General features: G+C 33.4%; 1 protein-coding gene across 1 annotated transcript in view; it reads left to right on the top strand.

Moving 5' to 3' along the window:
• GALNTL6 (polypeptide N-acetylgalactosaminyltransferase like 6) overlaps positions 1-13,860 on the top strand; it is a 1,186,276-nt gene that overhangs the window by 526,909 nt on the left and 645,507 nt on the right. Inside the window, exon 4 of the mRNA XM_007097151.3 lies at positions 6,809-6,975. Within this exon, the coding sequence (XP_007097213.2) occupies positions 6,809-6,975 (167 nt within the window). The remainder of the gene's footprint in view (positions 1-6,808; positions 6,976-13,860) is intronic.

The raw sequence follows: 13,860 nt of genomic DNA, 5'->3' as shown, positions 1-13,860 counted from the left end.
TACTGACAGTACAGAGTCTGCTTGGGATTCTCTCCCTCTCTCCCTGCCCCTCTTCCACTGTTCTCTCTCGCGCGCGCTCGCTTTCTCTCAAAATAGGTAAAATAAACTTTTTAAAAATATTGTAAATTTTTATGTCAGGAATAATGCCTCATCATTGTACCACTTGTTCATCCAGTATACTGTTTTGCTAATTTGACTATAAAATAATTTATGTTTAACTTTCTGAAACTCTAAGAGCCTCAATTCCCAATTAAATAAGATATTAAACTTGATGATTTCTGAAATGTATTTGCAGCTCTAAAATGTGGTTGCAGCTATGTTTCTGTAGATGCAGGACCTCAAATATTATAACTTTTTGTCTATGAAGAAATTAAACAGATTTAATTAAACCTACTCTAAATGTAGTCTCAACAGGTAATTTCTATTTTTCCTTTTTCTTTTCCTTTTTAATTAAAAGAAGGCAGAAGACTAAAATAGCTGTGTTCATTAGTGTTATTTGCCAAATATTTCTGATTATATTTCCTCTGGACCATATAGGATTCTATTTCCTGAGCCGTTGTGCCGTGTGACTAATGCTGACCAATGACTTGTAAGCAGAAAGCAAAATGTCATTTTAGAGACAGGCTATTTATTTACCAGCTTGAGACCCATCCGTGCTCTCATTTACTTCTGGCCGAGTGATTAACTGTGGTAAAAAATGTTGGCAGTTTGCACTGACTGCAATGAGCAGAGAGTCTCCTGCCTAAAACAGTGGTTAACAAATAAAGCAGCAAGGTAGATATTCACTATTTTGAGCCATTGGGATTTAGGGTTGCTTATGACCACAACATAACATCCTGCCTGATAGATTGAATATAAGCAGATAGAAAAACAAACAACAAAACAAAAAATAAAGGCATATTTTAAAGAAACTCATAGAATGACTTATAGGTTGAAATATGTAAAAACTTTCACCCAAACATTTTACTCAAATCTTGCAATGCAAGAATTTGAATCTTAAAAATGTGTGTTTTGACAGTGTAGACAAAACTAAATATTCAGCCTTCAGTAAGAAGGAATGTTTAGGTGATGGTGAGGAGAATGTGAAGGACTTAAGAACCTCAAATGCAAGTTTAGCTAAATATCCACAGTAAAAATGTTGACATTTGTTGCATGAATAATCAAATAACTCTTTAAAAATATACATATACTGATAAGTCTGGCACTTATATATCTGCAATTAAAATTTATTGTTTGACCTGTTGCTATTGTTGAAAAAAAAATTTTTTTTTGGTGAAACCAATGAAATTATTAAGATAAATTAATGTAAGTATGAAAGGAATGACATTATATTTAAAATAAACAATGTTAAACCAAAAATTTTTAAATCTCTCAATTTAACAAATACCAATAGTGATTAGCAGAAAATTTTTGTGTATTTTGTCTGGAGAAAAAATAGAAGAGTATGAAAAAGTTTCTATTTTCATTAATGAAAATGGTTTAGAAAATATTTATACATTACATTTTTAGCTTTTTAAAATATCTTCATGATTTGTCATTTCTCTCAAGTAACTTTTTAAACAATTTAAACTATTTCTGTTGTCTCTCTGGTACATTTAAAATTTGAAGAGTGTTTTTGCTATCTCTTTAGATAAATTGATGATAATATGTAATGTAACATCTCTTACTTAATGGCTCATCTCTAAGCCATTCTTAAACACTAAGTTAATTTTATGCAAATGCTTATTTTAAAATAGCACAAAATGTGAAATGCAATAATTACAGGCATTTTCATTCATATTCCTATAAGCTTAATGTGACAAATGTTTTAATTGGTCCCTACTTTCCCTTTGTAAATTTGCTACCTATCTGTAACCATAGATGTGTAAATTGTGTTTGACTTCTTTTACTAATTTCTTCAACACAGTTCCATATTACCACATTGTCTTTGTATTTAACATACTTCCATTCTCAACCTGCCTTGAGATTAAGCCTAAAATACACAGGTCACAGATTCTTAATAAAGCCTTGGCTATGCTTCAGTATTTCTAGTAATGCTGAGAAGCAGTCATCTAGAGCACAACTCCTTGAATCCAGTGACTGAGGTTGGGAGTAAATTCAATTTTGTTTGGTCAGGTTAAGTACTAGAATGACTAAATACAATTCAATCAGATTAAACCCTGTCACAAGAGGCTGGTTTTCCTTAGCGTAAACATCAGATCAGCACCCTCATTATCTTTTGCCCAAACTATTACAATCTCCAGTCTTTCTGCTTCATCTCTGCTGTCTCCATTGTCTGCCCTGCTGCTGGAAGAATATGTAAACGTGATCCTGTCTTCTTCATCACTAACAATATGTGAAATATTTCACGTTGACTTCAGGCTAACATCCAAATTCCTTAGAATCATTTTAAAGATCCTACATGATCTGTTCTTCACATACAGACTCATCTATAAAGACTTCCCTAATTCTTTCAGACAAAGTTAGTCATACTTCCTTTGGGCTCTGATTGCGGAGTGCCATCTATTATGTCACTTGTCTCATTTGAGTCAAATCATTTTATATATCTGCCTACTGGTCTGTGAATCCTTAAGGGAAGAAACCAAAATTTATTCATCTTCCTATCTGAAGTGTCTCTCACTTTCCCTCATGCAGTTCCTGTCTCTCCTAGTTTCCTACCTCCTACTATAGAGGACTTGACAGGTAAAATAACAACAATTAAAAAAACAATAACTGCAATAACAATAATAGTCTTTATCAAACCCTTGCTAGTATCAGATATGATACTGTACTCAGTTTTTTACATGGATTGTGTAACTTAATTCTCAACGCATTATGGAGAAGGCTTTTTGTTTTTGTTTTGTTTTTACCCTTGCGTTGCCCCACAACGCAAGGAGAGAACTAGTCTTCCGGAAGTTAAATAACATGCCCATTGTCACACAGGTAGACGTGGCAAAGTCATCAGTGTGAACCTAGATGGTGTGATGTATAAAGTCTGATTTTTCAGTATAAGAAATGATTACCAGCACAAAATATTAGTGACTTTTCAGTGTGGTCTAATTAAAAAAAGTAATTATACCCATTCATGTAAAGGAGGTGACCTTATTCCTAATGGTCTGCTAATTCAGATAAGGCTATTTTTATGTGTACGCTGTACAAAATCCTTATAGTTGTATTTTATAGGCACGGAGAAGACCTGGAGTAGAGCATCATCAGTAATTAAGAAGTTGAAAGAAAGAATAAAATATATGTGCCATAATTTTTTTTAAAAGCACATTATTTAAAAATATCTCCAGGTGTAACAAACTGCAAGTTTCATAATACAACAAAAGTAATGTTTCTTAAAGAATTTTGGCCATCACTTTATATCGAAGAGACTGTTTTTGACAAGTGACAAATGCAGTATAATTTATATGCTTATGTCTAAGAACAGTTTCCCTGAGAAGCAGATCCTGAGACACAAGTTTGACTGTAGTAATTTTGAGGAGGAAAGTACCTGGGGAGGCTGGATGAGGAGGTAAGACAGGAAGGGAAAGTAGCCGGTAGAAAGATACACTGGCAAGATGCTTACCTCTGTGGGCACCTGAGAGTCAGTCTTGCTGGGAAACTGTGGTACACATCATAGAAAACATCTCACAGTTATCTTACCATAGGACTGTCTATTCTCCACCTTCCCTCCTTCATTGGTTGATACTTGCTCCAGGGGTGTTAATTTCCTTCAGAGTATCTAATCTGTTTCCGTTCAGAGATGAGGGAAAGCACTCACTTGGCTACCTGCAGTTATAGAGGTTCCTCTATACAGAGGTTTATAGAGGTTCCCCTATAGAGGTTTATAGAGGTTCCTCTTGGCATGTACCAGGATTGTGAATGGTAAGGAAATGCTGGTGGTCCACTGGCATCATCTGCTACAGCCTATCACTCACAAGCCTGTTCCTCCAGTAAAACACATCTTCACCTTGAGCCAAAAACATATATATTAACATAGATACATAAATACATACATACATAAGACAAATAAACGTATATTCCATATATATAATTGCTGTGTTCAGCAGGATATTTGACACTTCAACCTTAACGTGGTCAAAATTGAACTCACCTTCGCCCTCAAGCCTTCGCCCTCAAGCACATCCTGAGATGTGCCCCTCACACACTGTGTTTTTATGTCAGTCTGTATTTCTTTTCTTTTTTAATATACTTTATTGTCAAATTGACTAACATACAGTGTGTAAAGTGTGCTCTTGGTTTTGGGGGCAGATTCCCGTGGTTCATCACTTACATACAACACCCAGTGCTCATTCCAGCAAGTGCCCTCCTCAATGCCCATCACCCATTTTACCCTCTCCCCCATCCTCCCATCAACCCTCAGTTTGTTCTCTGTATTCAAGAGTCTCTTATGGTTTGCCTCCCTCCCTCTGTGTTTCATAAGATCAATTGCCTGTGTCCAAAACATGGGAGTCCTCCTTAAACTACTTCTCCCAGTTCCAAGTCATGTCAGCTCTGTTCCTAAATATATGTTGAACCTGTCTTTGCAGACCACCTTCAGCTCTCACTTGAATTTCTGTAACACTGTCAGGGGGCTCTCTTAAATATCCTATAGCACCCTATTAAACTCTACTTACCATTCTATATCTCCTATTCTATTACAAACCTCTTGAACTCAGGGACTAGGTTTTGTTCATTGTTGTATTTCCATTTTGGATCCTGGCTTCTGTCAGACCTCAGCAGATCATTGTGACTTAATGAATGAGTAGTAGAGATCTTTTTACTTATGTGTGGTAATAGTTTGAGCTCACAGAGATAGAAATAATTGAAAACATTTCTATGAAGGCAAGCCTTATTTGCATACGATCAATCTTGCATCCTTTTGTGTCTGCCTATTTTCTGAATAGATTATATACAGCTGTTAAACGTCACTATTGATTGCTTATAGGGTATTGCTCTGAGTGCAATTCTTTCTTAATAAGCACGTGATATGTATAATGTCTCACCTTAATGATTAAAACCTAATTTGCCTTTTTGGGAATATCAGTTGCATTCCCAGAGCATTGTTAGGTATGATGGTTTGCATGAGTAGGTGCAATTATCCTGAATACTGATATAGTGAAGCTTGGGTCTTTGGCTTTGTTGAGAAGAATGGGTGACTGTACATAATTATAACAAGGTGTGTTGAATTACTTTAGCATGCTTTTCCAGACTTGTGCAATTTATGTGACAGCATCCAGCTCACAATACGTCCTTAGAAATCACTGTTTCATATGCTATTATATATTTTTTAACCATTTTGTTTGATCCTAAAATGAATTTCAGGTTTTTTTCCTAGCATTTAATGCCCATTTCATGGTATTATTTTAATATTCCTCTCTAATTCTTTTCATCCTATTTTAAAACATCAAAATCTACTTGTTTTATAGATATTGTTATAAATAGTAAACACTGAGATTAAAAATTAATAAATGGACACAATAAAAAAGGAAATGTTTGTATTTTCAAATTATATAACTAAAATATTTTATTTTATTTTATTTTCTAGGATAGTTAATTTTGCTGGCTTTAATTACATTGTCGTGTTTTCCCAAGCTGTAAGGCAACATCTCTTAGTGTAGATCCGTAGCTCCACAGCAGTATTTAATATATCCTTTTGAGATCATAGTAAAATAAAGTGTTGAAATGACTGGAAAGAATATTTTAAGTAATGTTTTGAATGTTCTGGTGCATGTATATACATCTTGGTAGAATCTAAGCATACTTCAAATCCTGCTATGGTTTGTTTCCTCCTCTAGATGAAATAGTAGCCAGTGTCCTGGCAAAACCTGAAGCCTTAGATCCTTCTGCATTTAAGTGGAAACTTCCTGTTTCTAGATTTCCACTCTCTTTTTTGTTATCAGGTTATCCATATCAGGAAAATCATTGAATTTGATAACTGATTGAAATTTTATCCTATTTTAGTTTTGAAGTAACTCAAAAATTTCACAAACTTAGATGAATTCATCATCCTCAAAAAAGCTTGGGTGACCTGCTGAACTAGGAATTACATGAGATTTGAGATCACGTTCCTGCCTTCATGTGGCTTATAAATTAATTAAATAAATCATAAATATGTAAAAATAGCAATTACACATAATAAATCGCTTTTAACTATGCCAAAAGTTAAAGCCTACATTCTTTTCGGTATCTTGGATTTCTTTCATAATAAATAAAAAGCTACATGGGATTTCTGGTTAAAATTCCACAAGAAATGTGATAATGTCTGGCTTGGATCTTAAAGTAATCTTATTATGTAGTTGTATCAGTATAGGGTTATTTAAGACTAAATCTTCATTTATTTCATTGTAAGACTGTGTTTTCCTTGTAGAACTTAAATGTTACCCAGCCATTGAAACATACCACAACCAAAACTGATCAACTAAGCATAATTATAGAAGTCGGATTTCCAGAACTTCTCAGGAAACCTATCTAAGCCTTAACCATGTGCCAAATGGAAACAATTTTAACTCGTAAAAAGTGTTCACATTACTATTAGGTAACAATAAGAAAAGTATACATTAACAAGAACATAACATTTCAATGCACTTCTTACCTAGTATTTGAATCCCTGATACAAAAAAGGATAAATAATTATTTCATTAAGAGCACATGTGAAAGGGATAATTAATGAATTCCATGAATGAACAGAGTAATTATTATTATGTACAAGCTCTGTTTGGAAAAGTATTAGACAAAGTCCAGTTTTTCACAGATGTTGGATAACACAGTGAGTAAATAGCAGTGTAAGATACACTATAGTTTTGCATTTGACATTGCTTTTTTCTTTCTATGTCATCTCCAGTTGTAAGCACAAGATGTACCTGGAAAGGCTGCCAAACACCAGCATCATTATCCCATTTCATAATGAAGGCTGGACTTCACTCCTGCGTACTATCCACAGTATAATTAACCGAACCCCAGAGAGTCTGATAGCAGAAATCATTCTAGTAGATGACTTCAGTGATAGAGGTAAGATACAGTTAATGATATTCTGTTATTACCTACGTAATCATTACAGGCTTTAAAAAATGCCAGAAGATTATTGTGATATTTCTTTCTAATTCTATCTGAAAGGTGATTATGAAGTTTTGTCTGTGTTGTGATTTCATAAGTGTTGGCCAATGGATGAGAAAGTATTGGTGTCATTTGCGGAACTATAAGAAAGTTTGAATTACATTTCTGTTGTGAATTAGATAGGTATTGGCAAAATGCCCCAAATTCTACTTTCAGCTTCAGAACAAATACTGCAAAATATGCTATTGTAAGTACATATGAATGGGGAGATATTCCAGTAGATTTATAAAATCTGTTCTTGTTTCTGAGGAACATCTGCTCTATTATTTACCAGTATGATATACTCTAGTCTGTGCTTGTCACTTCATAAATACTAGAAATTGTAATTAACACAAATATTTTTATTTGGCAATTCTAGCGATTTTGTCATATCTGAACAATAAACCAAAAAGTCTGGTGTGTATTAGAAAATTTGACATAAGCTTTAATATACCTACCATTCTGAGAAACATCATGTGGTTTATAAGAGGGGAATAAAATTATAGAAAGTTTCTTGAAATTAGGACTTCATTGATCATAGTTGGTCTAAATGTGAGAATTGTTAGTTCTCAAAGGAAAGGAAAGTTTCTCTTTCTTGGCTGATGTGAGTGGACAGGAAGAAACGTTTTCTAATGATGTTGATCTATTTGGGAATACAGTGTTCTACCTTACATTTCATTGCATGAAAGAGCTATGCTTTACTGTAAGAAAAATGGCAGTAACAGAGTTTAATTGCATATTATTCTTATGCCTCACAAGAGAAAACATCTTGAAATCAAGTGGGTTAATTAAAGTTTTGGAAATTTCATTTGAAGAAAAAATGTCAGTTTCTTCATAGTATCTAAAAATTCTGTGTAAGTAAAATTGCTCAGTGTGTTAGTCTTAAGATTTCTTTAACAGAGTTTCCAGTCTTGAATGATATGCTTCAAATACTAAGTCATGATTTGCCTAATATTAATTTGTGTTGAAATTTATATGACAAAAATGAGATTATCTAACATCATTCCATTAAAATAGTAAACTACTCACTTGGTAATTTAGGTTGATTCAAAGCAACTTTTGCCTTGTGTTGCTTAGGTAGATATGCACTCAATCCTACCCAAAAATGCAAGCCAGTGTCTAAAACTGAAATTTATTACTTAAAAAATTAATTTAAATAACACATTGATTTCTTTTTTTTTCCTAATTGAGACTGCTTATTTCAAAGTAGTCATTAATACCCCAGGCTAAAAATAAGCATTTAATATGTTACAGCTAAAACTTTAAACTTTGCTTTTAAATAAAAGAATGAAAATGAGGAAGAAAGATCTGGGCTGCACATCACCAGATAAACGGTCTTTTGTGGTTGACTGGTACTAAGAGAAATAAGATAGTGTATCTATGGAGCGTTTTCTACATAATTAACTTTGTCTTGGTAAACTGTTTATTACAGTGGAATTTTGACCTGAGGGTAATATAGTAGGAAACATTTGGTAGCAGAAAATTGTGGTTTACAGAGCATTTTTTGCTGAATGTTCTCAGAGGCATTTTTCAAGTGAACATCTTTTAAGGGGGAGAAAATAGTGGCATCTGCATTTGTCTTGACTTCAATTCCCCGTCATCTTTTGTACAATAGCAACTTTGATGGACTATCCTTCTGCATATAATGTCACCTGGGAAGTAAGTGACAGAAGAGTGTTAATATAATTAGTGTTAGAGAAGTAGAACAACAGAAAAAAATAATATTTAGGATAGTAATGGTGATTTTGACTCTTCTATTGGACATTTTTAAAGATAACAATTATTTTAATGTTTTGTTAAGCCTTTAATATAGATATTGTATTCCTATAAACTATCAAGTCAAGAGTATTATTTCATGATCATTAAACCTTCAAAAGGTTAAATTTTTTGAATATTGCTTTTTATTGTGTTAAATTGTCAATATGTGTAAAAGTAAACTTTGAAAGAAATAAGTGATAAAAATAGTTCTATAATCTCTCAGAATACTTCATAATTCTAAAGTTGCATGTAACAGGAAAGACTCTTCTTCCAAATTTTTGTTTTCATTAAAAAAAAAAGTCTCCTCTGACAAAATATGAGGATTTAGGTGGACCTAAGAATCATCAGTCCTGCTTCCTGAATTATGGGAAATCATAAAATTAACATGACAAACACAAGCTACAATTCTAACACCAACTATTAACTATATGACATCAGATTAATGAGTTCTGTGTCTTAGATTTTTTATCAAAATGGAGATAAGTCCTTAGTTATCTGAGTAATTCCTCATAGAGAGGTCAGGATGGAGAGCTGCCCTGGATGGTTGAGCAAATTGTGCACTGCAAAATAGAGTAATTGCTCTCAACTATTTCTACTCATCAAATACTCCCTTACTATTATAATATAAAAAGTCTCCATACTTTTTTGTGGAGATCTTCTCAATTTAATCATTTATCTATCTATCCATCCATCCATCCATCCATTCATCCATCTACCCACCTATCATCTCCAGAAGGAACAGAAGTCAGAGGGGTTGTGAAGACAAATTGTGGTAATTCATAGCATGTTAGAAAAATTAAGGCTGCTTTAACATTTAAAAAATCAAAATTTACCAATAAGCAAGTAACTTACTACAGATGTGGAAGAAAAACTACACTGTAGAGGTTTATCAAAAGGAGGATAAAAAGAGCATGTTACCCACCTATATTAGAGGAGAGGCCTTACATGAGTGTTTATCAAAATTCCTTTCAAGTTTATTTTCTCCATTATATGAGAGGGAAGGTATCTTAAGACATCTCTTGTTTACAGAGCCTCTAAGACAGAGACAGTTTTCCTGCTCCTTTTTATTCTGATCCTATCTCTAGCTATGCTGTTAAAAATTGTTACACTTGAAAGTATACTTATACATTTATGTAGACAACACAGAAATTGTAAGCCTGTAACATGCAGAGTCTTTTCACCAATTCTTTAAAAATCAAACTAAGTAGGCAAGATAAACTTTAAAGTGTGGGAAGATAGGGGCTTTTGGCTTCCTTTAGAAAATTATTTCTGAAATGTTTTACTTCATATTTATTTTCAGAACTCTGTTCCAATTTCAAGTCTGTTCAGTATATATCTAAACACTTTTGCACTATGGTTCTTCTACTGGATATTCTGTAATGTCCTTTGGCCGAAGGCAATAAAATTTTGACAAGACTTAACCAAATATTACTGCCTTATATTTTATGTCCTCTAGGTCAATAGAATAGCTATATATGTAAAAAATAAATAAATAAAAAGAGAGAAGCCAGCATGTTGGCTATTTTAATAGCACAAGTTTAGTGTCACTTGCAATTCAGAGTTCCAAAAACTGTAAGCGATCTAGTAATTGGCAAATTCTGTAGTAGTAGTTTTCATAGCAGTAGAGAAAAAAACCACCAAAATATTTCATAATTATAGAGTTTTTACGAATATTACAAGTGATTTTTAAAAATCTGCTTGAATAGGGTTGACCCAGTTATCAAAATTAAAAAACAAAAAGTACACGCCCTTTTCCAGCCCTTCTTGTTTTACATATTCTTCCTAAAGCAAGCTTGGTAAACAGAATATTGTTTCAGCCTCCTATCATAAGCCCTCTGTGTACAGAAACATGAAGGTACAGGTCTGCAGGTAAGTTTTCCACAACATTATGTTTTTGCTACCTGAAGCTCACCAAAGTTAGTGCATGTGATTATTTTTTTTTCCCCAGTAAGCTCTCAGAAATACATTTAACAACTTAACTTGAGGCCTATAACAAGGCTTCGTGATGACTTTAAAGCAGGACTAATCCTGGGCTTATCTCCAAATTCCAGGCAACCTTAACAGCATCCACATGGAAAAATGTTGAAATGTGTGAAATAAGCTGGGGCTTAACCTCAGAGATAGGGCATATTTGAACCTGACAATTCTCTAAACTTTGTGTGCTTAGATGAATGCAAGTTCACATTAGGATAGTCACGGGAGAGTTGCTGACACCTTTCCCTTAATGCAAGTATGGGGGTACAACTGGGCACTGGGTACACACACGCAAAACAGGTACACACACACTCATTCCCTCTTGCCCCTGCTTATTCCAGAGCTGGTCAGGAAAGGTAGGAGTTGAATATTTCAGATTCACAAAGATCTGCTATGTTCCATGTACTAGTTGGAGGGAAAATCCGAAACTAGAAATAATCCTCCCAATCTGGCAAAGCCAGCAACTTTAAGAAACCCAGTGTACTTTCCTGTAGATAGCATAAATCCTTGTTCCTCAAAGTGTGGTCCACAGACCAGCAGCATCAGCACCACGATGAAAGCTTATTAGCAGTGCAGGCTCTCAGGCTCCATCCAAATATATCAAAATCTTTATTTCAACATGACCTTTGTGTAATTTTTATATGAATCAAAGCTTCAGAATAACTTTCATGTATTTCAGAATTGGGGCTGAAGCTTCATTGAGTGATATGAATGCATAAATAGCCTAATTTCAAAATGCCCTGTTTTTTGTGTATCTTATTATAAACAAATTTTTCTATTTGTTTTTATTGCCTACTTTGCAATTGATATTGGATTTATAAATCTGTAAGGAAACATTGGGAGGGAAATTCTGTAACATTACCTGTACATTATTTTAGATATTAATTTTACATTTGTTATTATATTTCTTTGATAGATTTTGGCATTTTCACAAATTTGTAGACATTTCCTCCATCTTCTGATGAATTCATTTTATAGCATTTTATGTTTAGTTTTAGGTTATTGCCATTCTTCCCTCTCGCCAATTTTCCTTCTCTTCCTAGCATTTTGTAGATCTATTTTGCATTGGATTCATTCAGTAATTTCCATGCCAAGTTCAGAAAATGGAAAAGAAATATATATTTGTATATCTATAATATATATTGCTTATATAGACATATATATTACCAACCAATAGCAAAGCAATTTCTGTAAAGATCCATATTACCATAAAAATTTCAAATTCCTCACATGGTTGAAAGTGTTTGTAAATCTTTAAAATAGTGAGACTCTTTTAAATCACCTCACAAATGGTAATGATGAGCCTTGAATTGGGTTCTCTTTTACTCAAGTAGTCTCCAAGTGTACATTAAGGCAAGTTTCCATAAGCAGACAAATCAGTTAGCACATGTTTTATAACTATCTGAAGTTGGAAGATATCATCAGTGTGAAAAGGTCATAAAATAGATGAAGAATGGTAGTGCATTTCTATTTATATGATAAAATACTAACACTAAAGTGCATATAAAGATTCTTAGATGACAGTCAACAAAAATGTTTTAGTGCTGGTATTTCATCAGATACTATACTAGACGATGAGACATGCGATTTTTATGTCTCAGATTTATTAAGAACTAGTCACTGTGATGCATCTTGGAATTGTTTAGATCTAATATTCATATTTTAAACTGTAGGGATAATTGTACTTTAAAATAAAGATTCGGTTTTAGATACTAATAAGTAGCAGGAACTAAGAACATGTTGTAAAATACAATTGTGTATTTTTCTATGTAGAAATTCAGCATCACTTGCTAAAGAGTGGAAAGAAAGCTATTCTGATTTCTGCTGATAAATTTGAATATCATATCGCTTAATGGCAAAATGGATAGTTTTAATAAAATAGTTCTGTTTTACCAATTAGTTTAGCATTTGTGGTTGAAAGGGAGTCAAAACATAGAGTGGCACTGTATCCCAGCGTCATAAATATGAACATAAAACAGTAATGTGTTCTCAAGGTCAGAGGAGAATGAGCCTATAAGCTACAAGAGTAAGTTTTGGAACTTACAAAATACAAAATTAACTCATAAAAAAATCTTTTTGTATTCATAAAATATGAGTATTACCCACCAGTGGCAGAATATGCCTTGATAGAATCTGTCTCAGCAGGCAAAGCACTTTGGGGATTTCTATCTCTCTACTTTTAAATTAAAAATCCAATCTCACATGATGTCCATGTCCATGTAAACAATTTAGCTGACTAAAATAATGGGAGTTATGTGTTCTTAGTGAGCCTTACCTTCGCCTTAATGTTTAAAGTAGCATTTTGTTGTCTCCTTTTTCTTCTCTACAGCGAATGTGAATAATCTCTCCAGTCTTCAGGAATGTTACTGAGGGTTATACACACATTCACAGTCCTCACGATTACTATTAGAATCCCTTATTTATCTAGCAAAGGCCTATTTGAAGGAGGTGCTTGTTTGGCAGATTAAAATAAGGGACCTTGAGATACTATAAAGGTATATGTTACGTTATTCTTGATGAATTTGTAACACTAGCACTGGTAGGTTCAGAGCACTAAAACAAAATTTCTTGCAGGCATTATATTCTTCTGCCCTCTAAAGAAAGTAACAATATAGCTAAATGTGATTAAATTAATTTCAGTTTCAGCAGGATTTATATTTACTTTACAAAGGTATGCTTGTGGAAACTTCCATTCAAATAGATAATGTGGTTAGTTTTGACAAAAACTATTTTAAAACGTTCTATTGTGGCATGTGAGAATGTAGTTTGAGAAATGGTAGTCATCAGAATGAAATGCTTTTAGGCTAATTTTGAACATAAAAATGAATATTTTAAAAAATGTATGATAGAATGAAGAAGCAAACCTAAGTTTCATTGTCTGGTTGAACTGTATGTTAGATATCACAGATTTCACAGTTAAAATTTGTCTTATTGTGGCTCTCTTTTCCTTTGTCATTAAAAAAATATTTTGTGTACTTAAATGAATGAAATGAATTAAAACCCTAGCTTGGGGCGCCTGGGTGGCTCTGTCGGTTGAGCATCTGACTTCGGCTCAGGTCATGATCTCAG

This window comes from Panthera tigris, chromosome B1 (genome assembly GCF_018350195.1).
Source record: "Panthera tigris isolate Pti1 chromosome B1, P.tigris_Pti1_mat1.1, whole genome shotgun sequence".
NCBI lineage: Eukaryota > Metazoa > Chordata > Mammalia > Carnivora > Felidae > Panthera > Panthera tigris.
The sequence above is the reverse complement of the archived record's forward strand: the minus strand, read 5'-3'. Positions and strand labels throughout refer to the sequence as shown.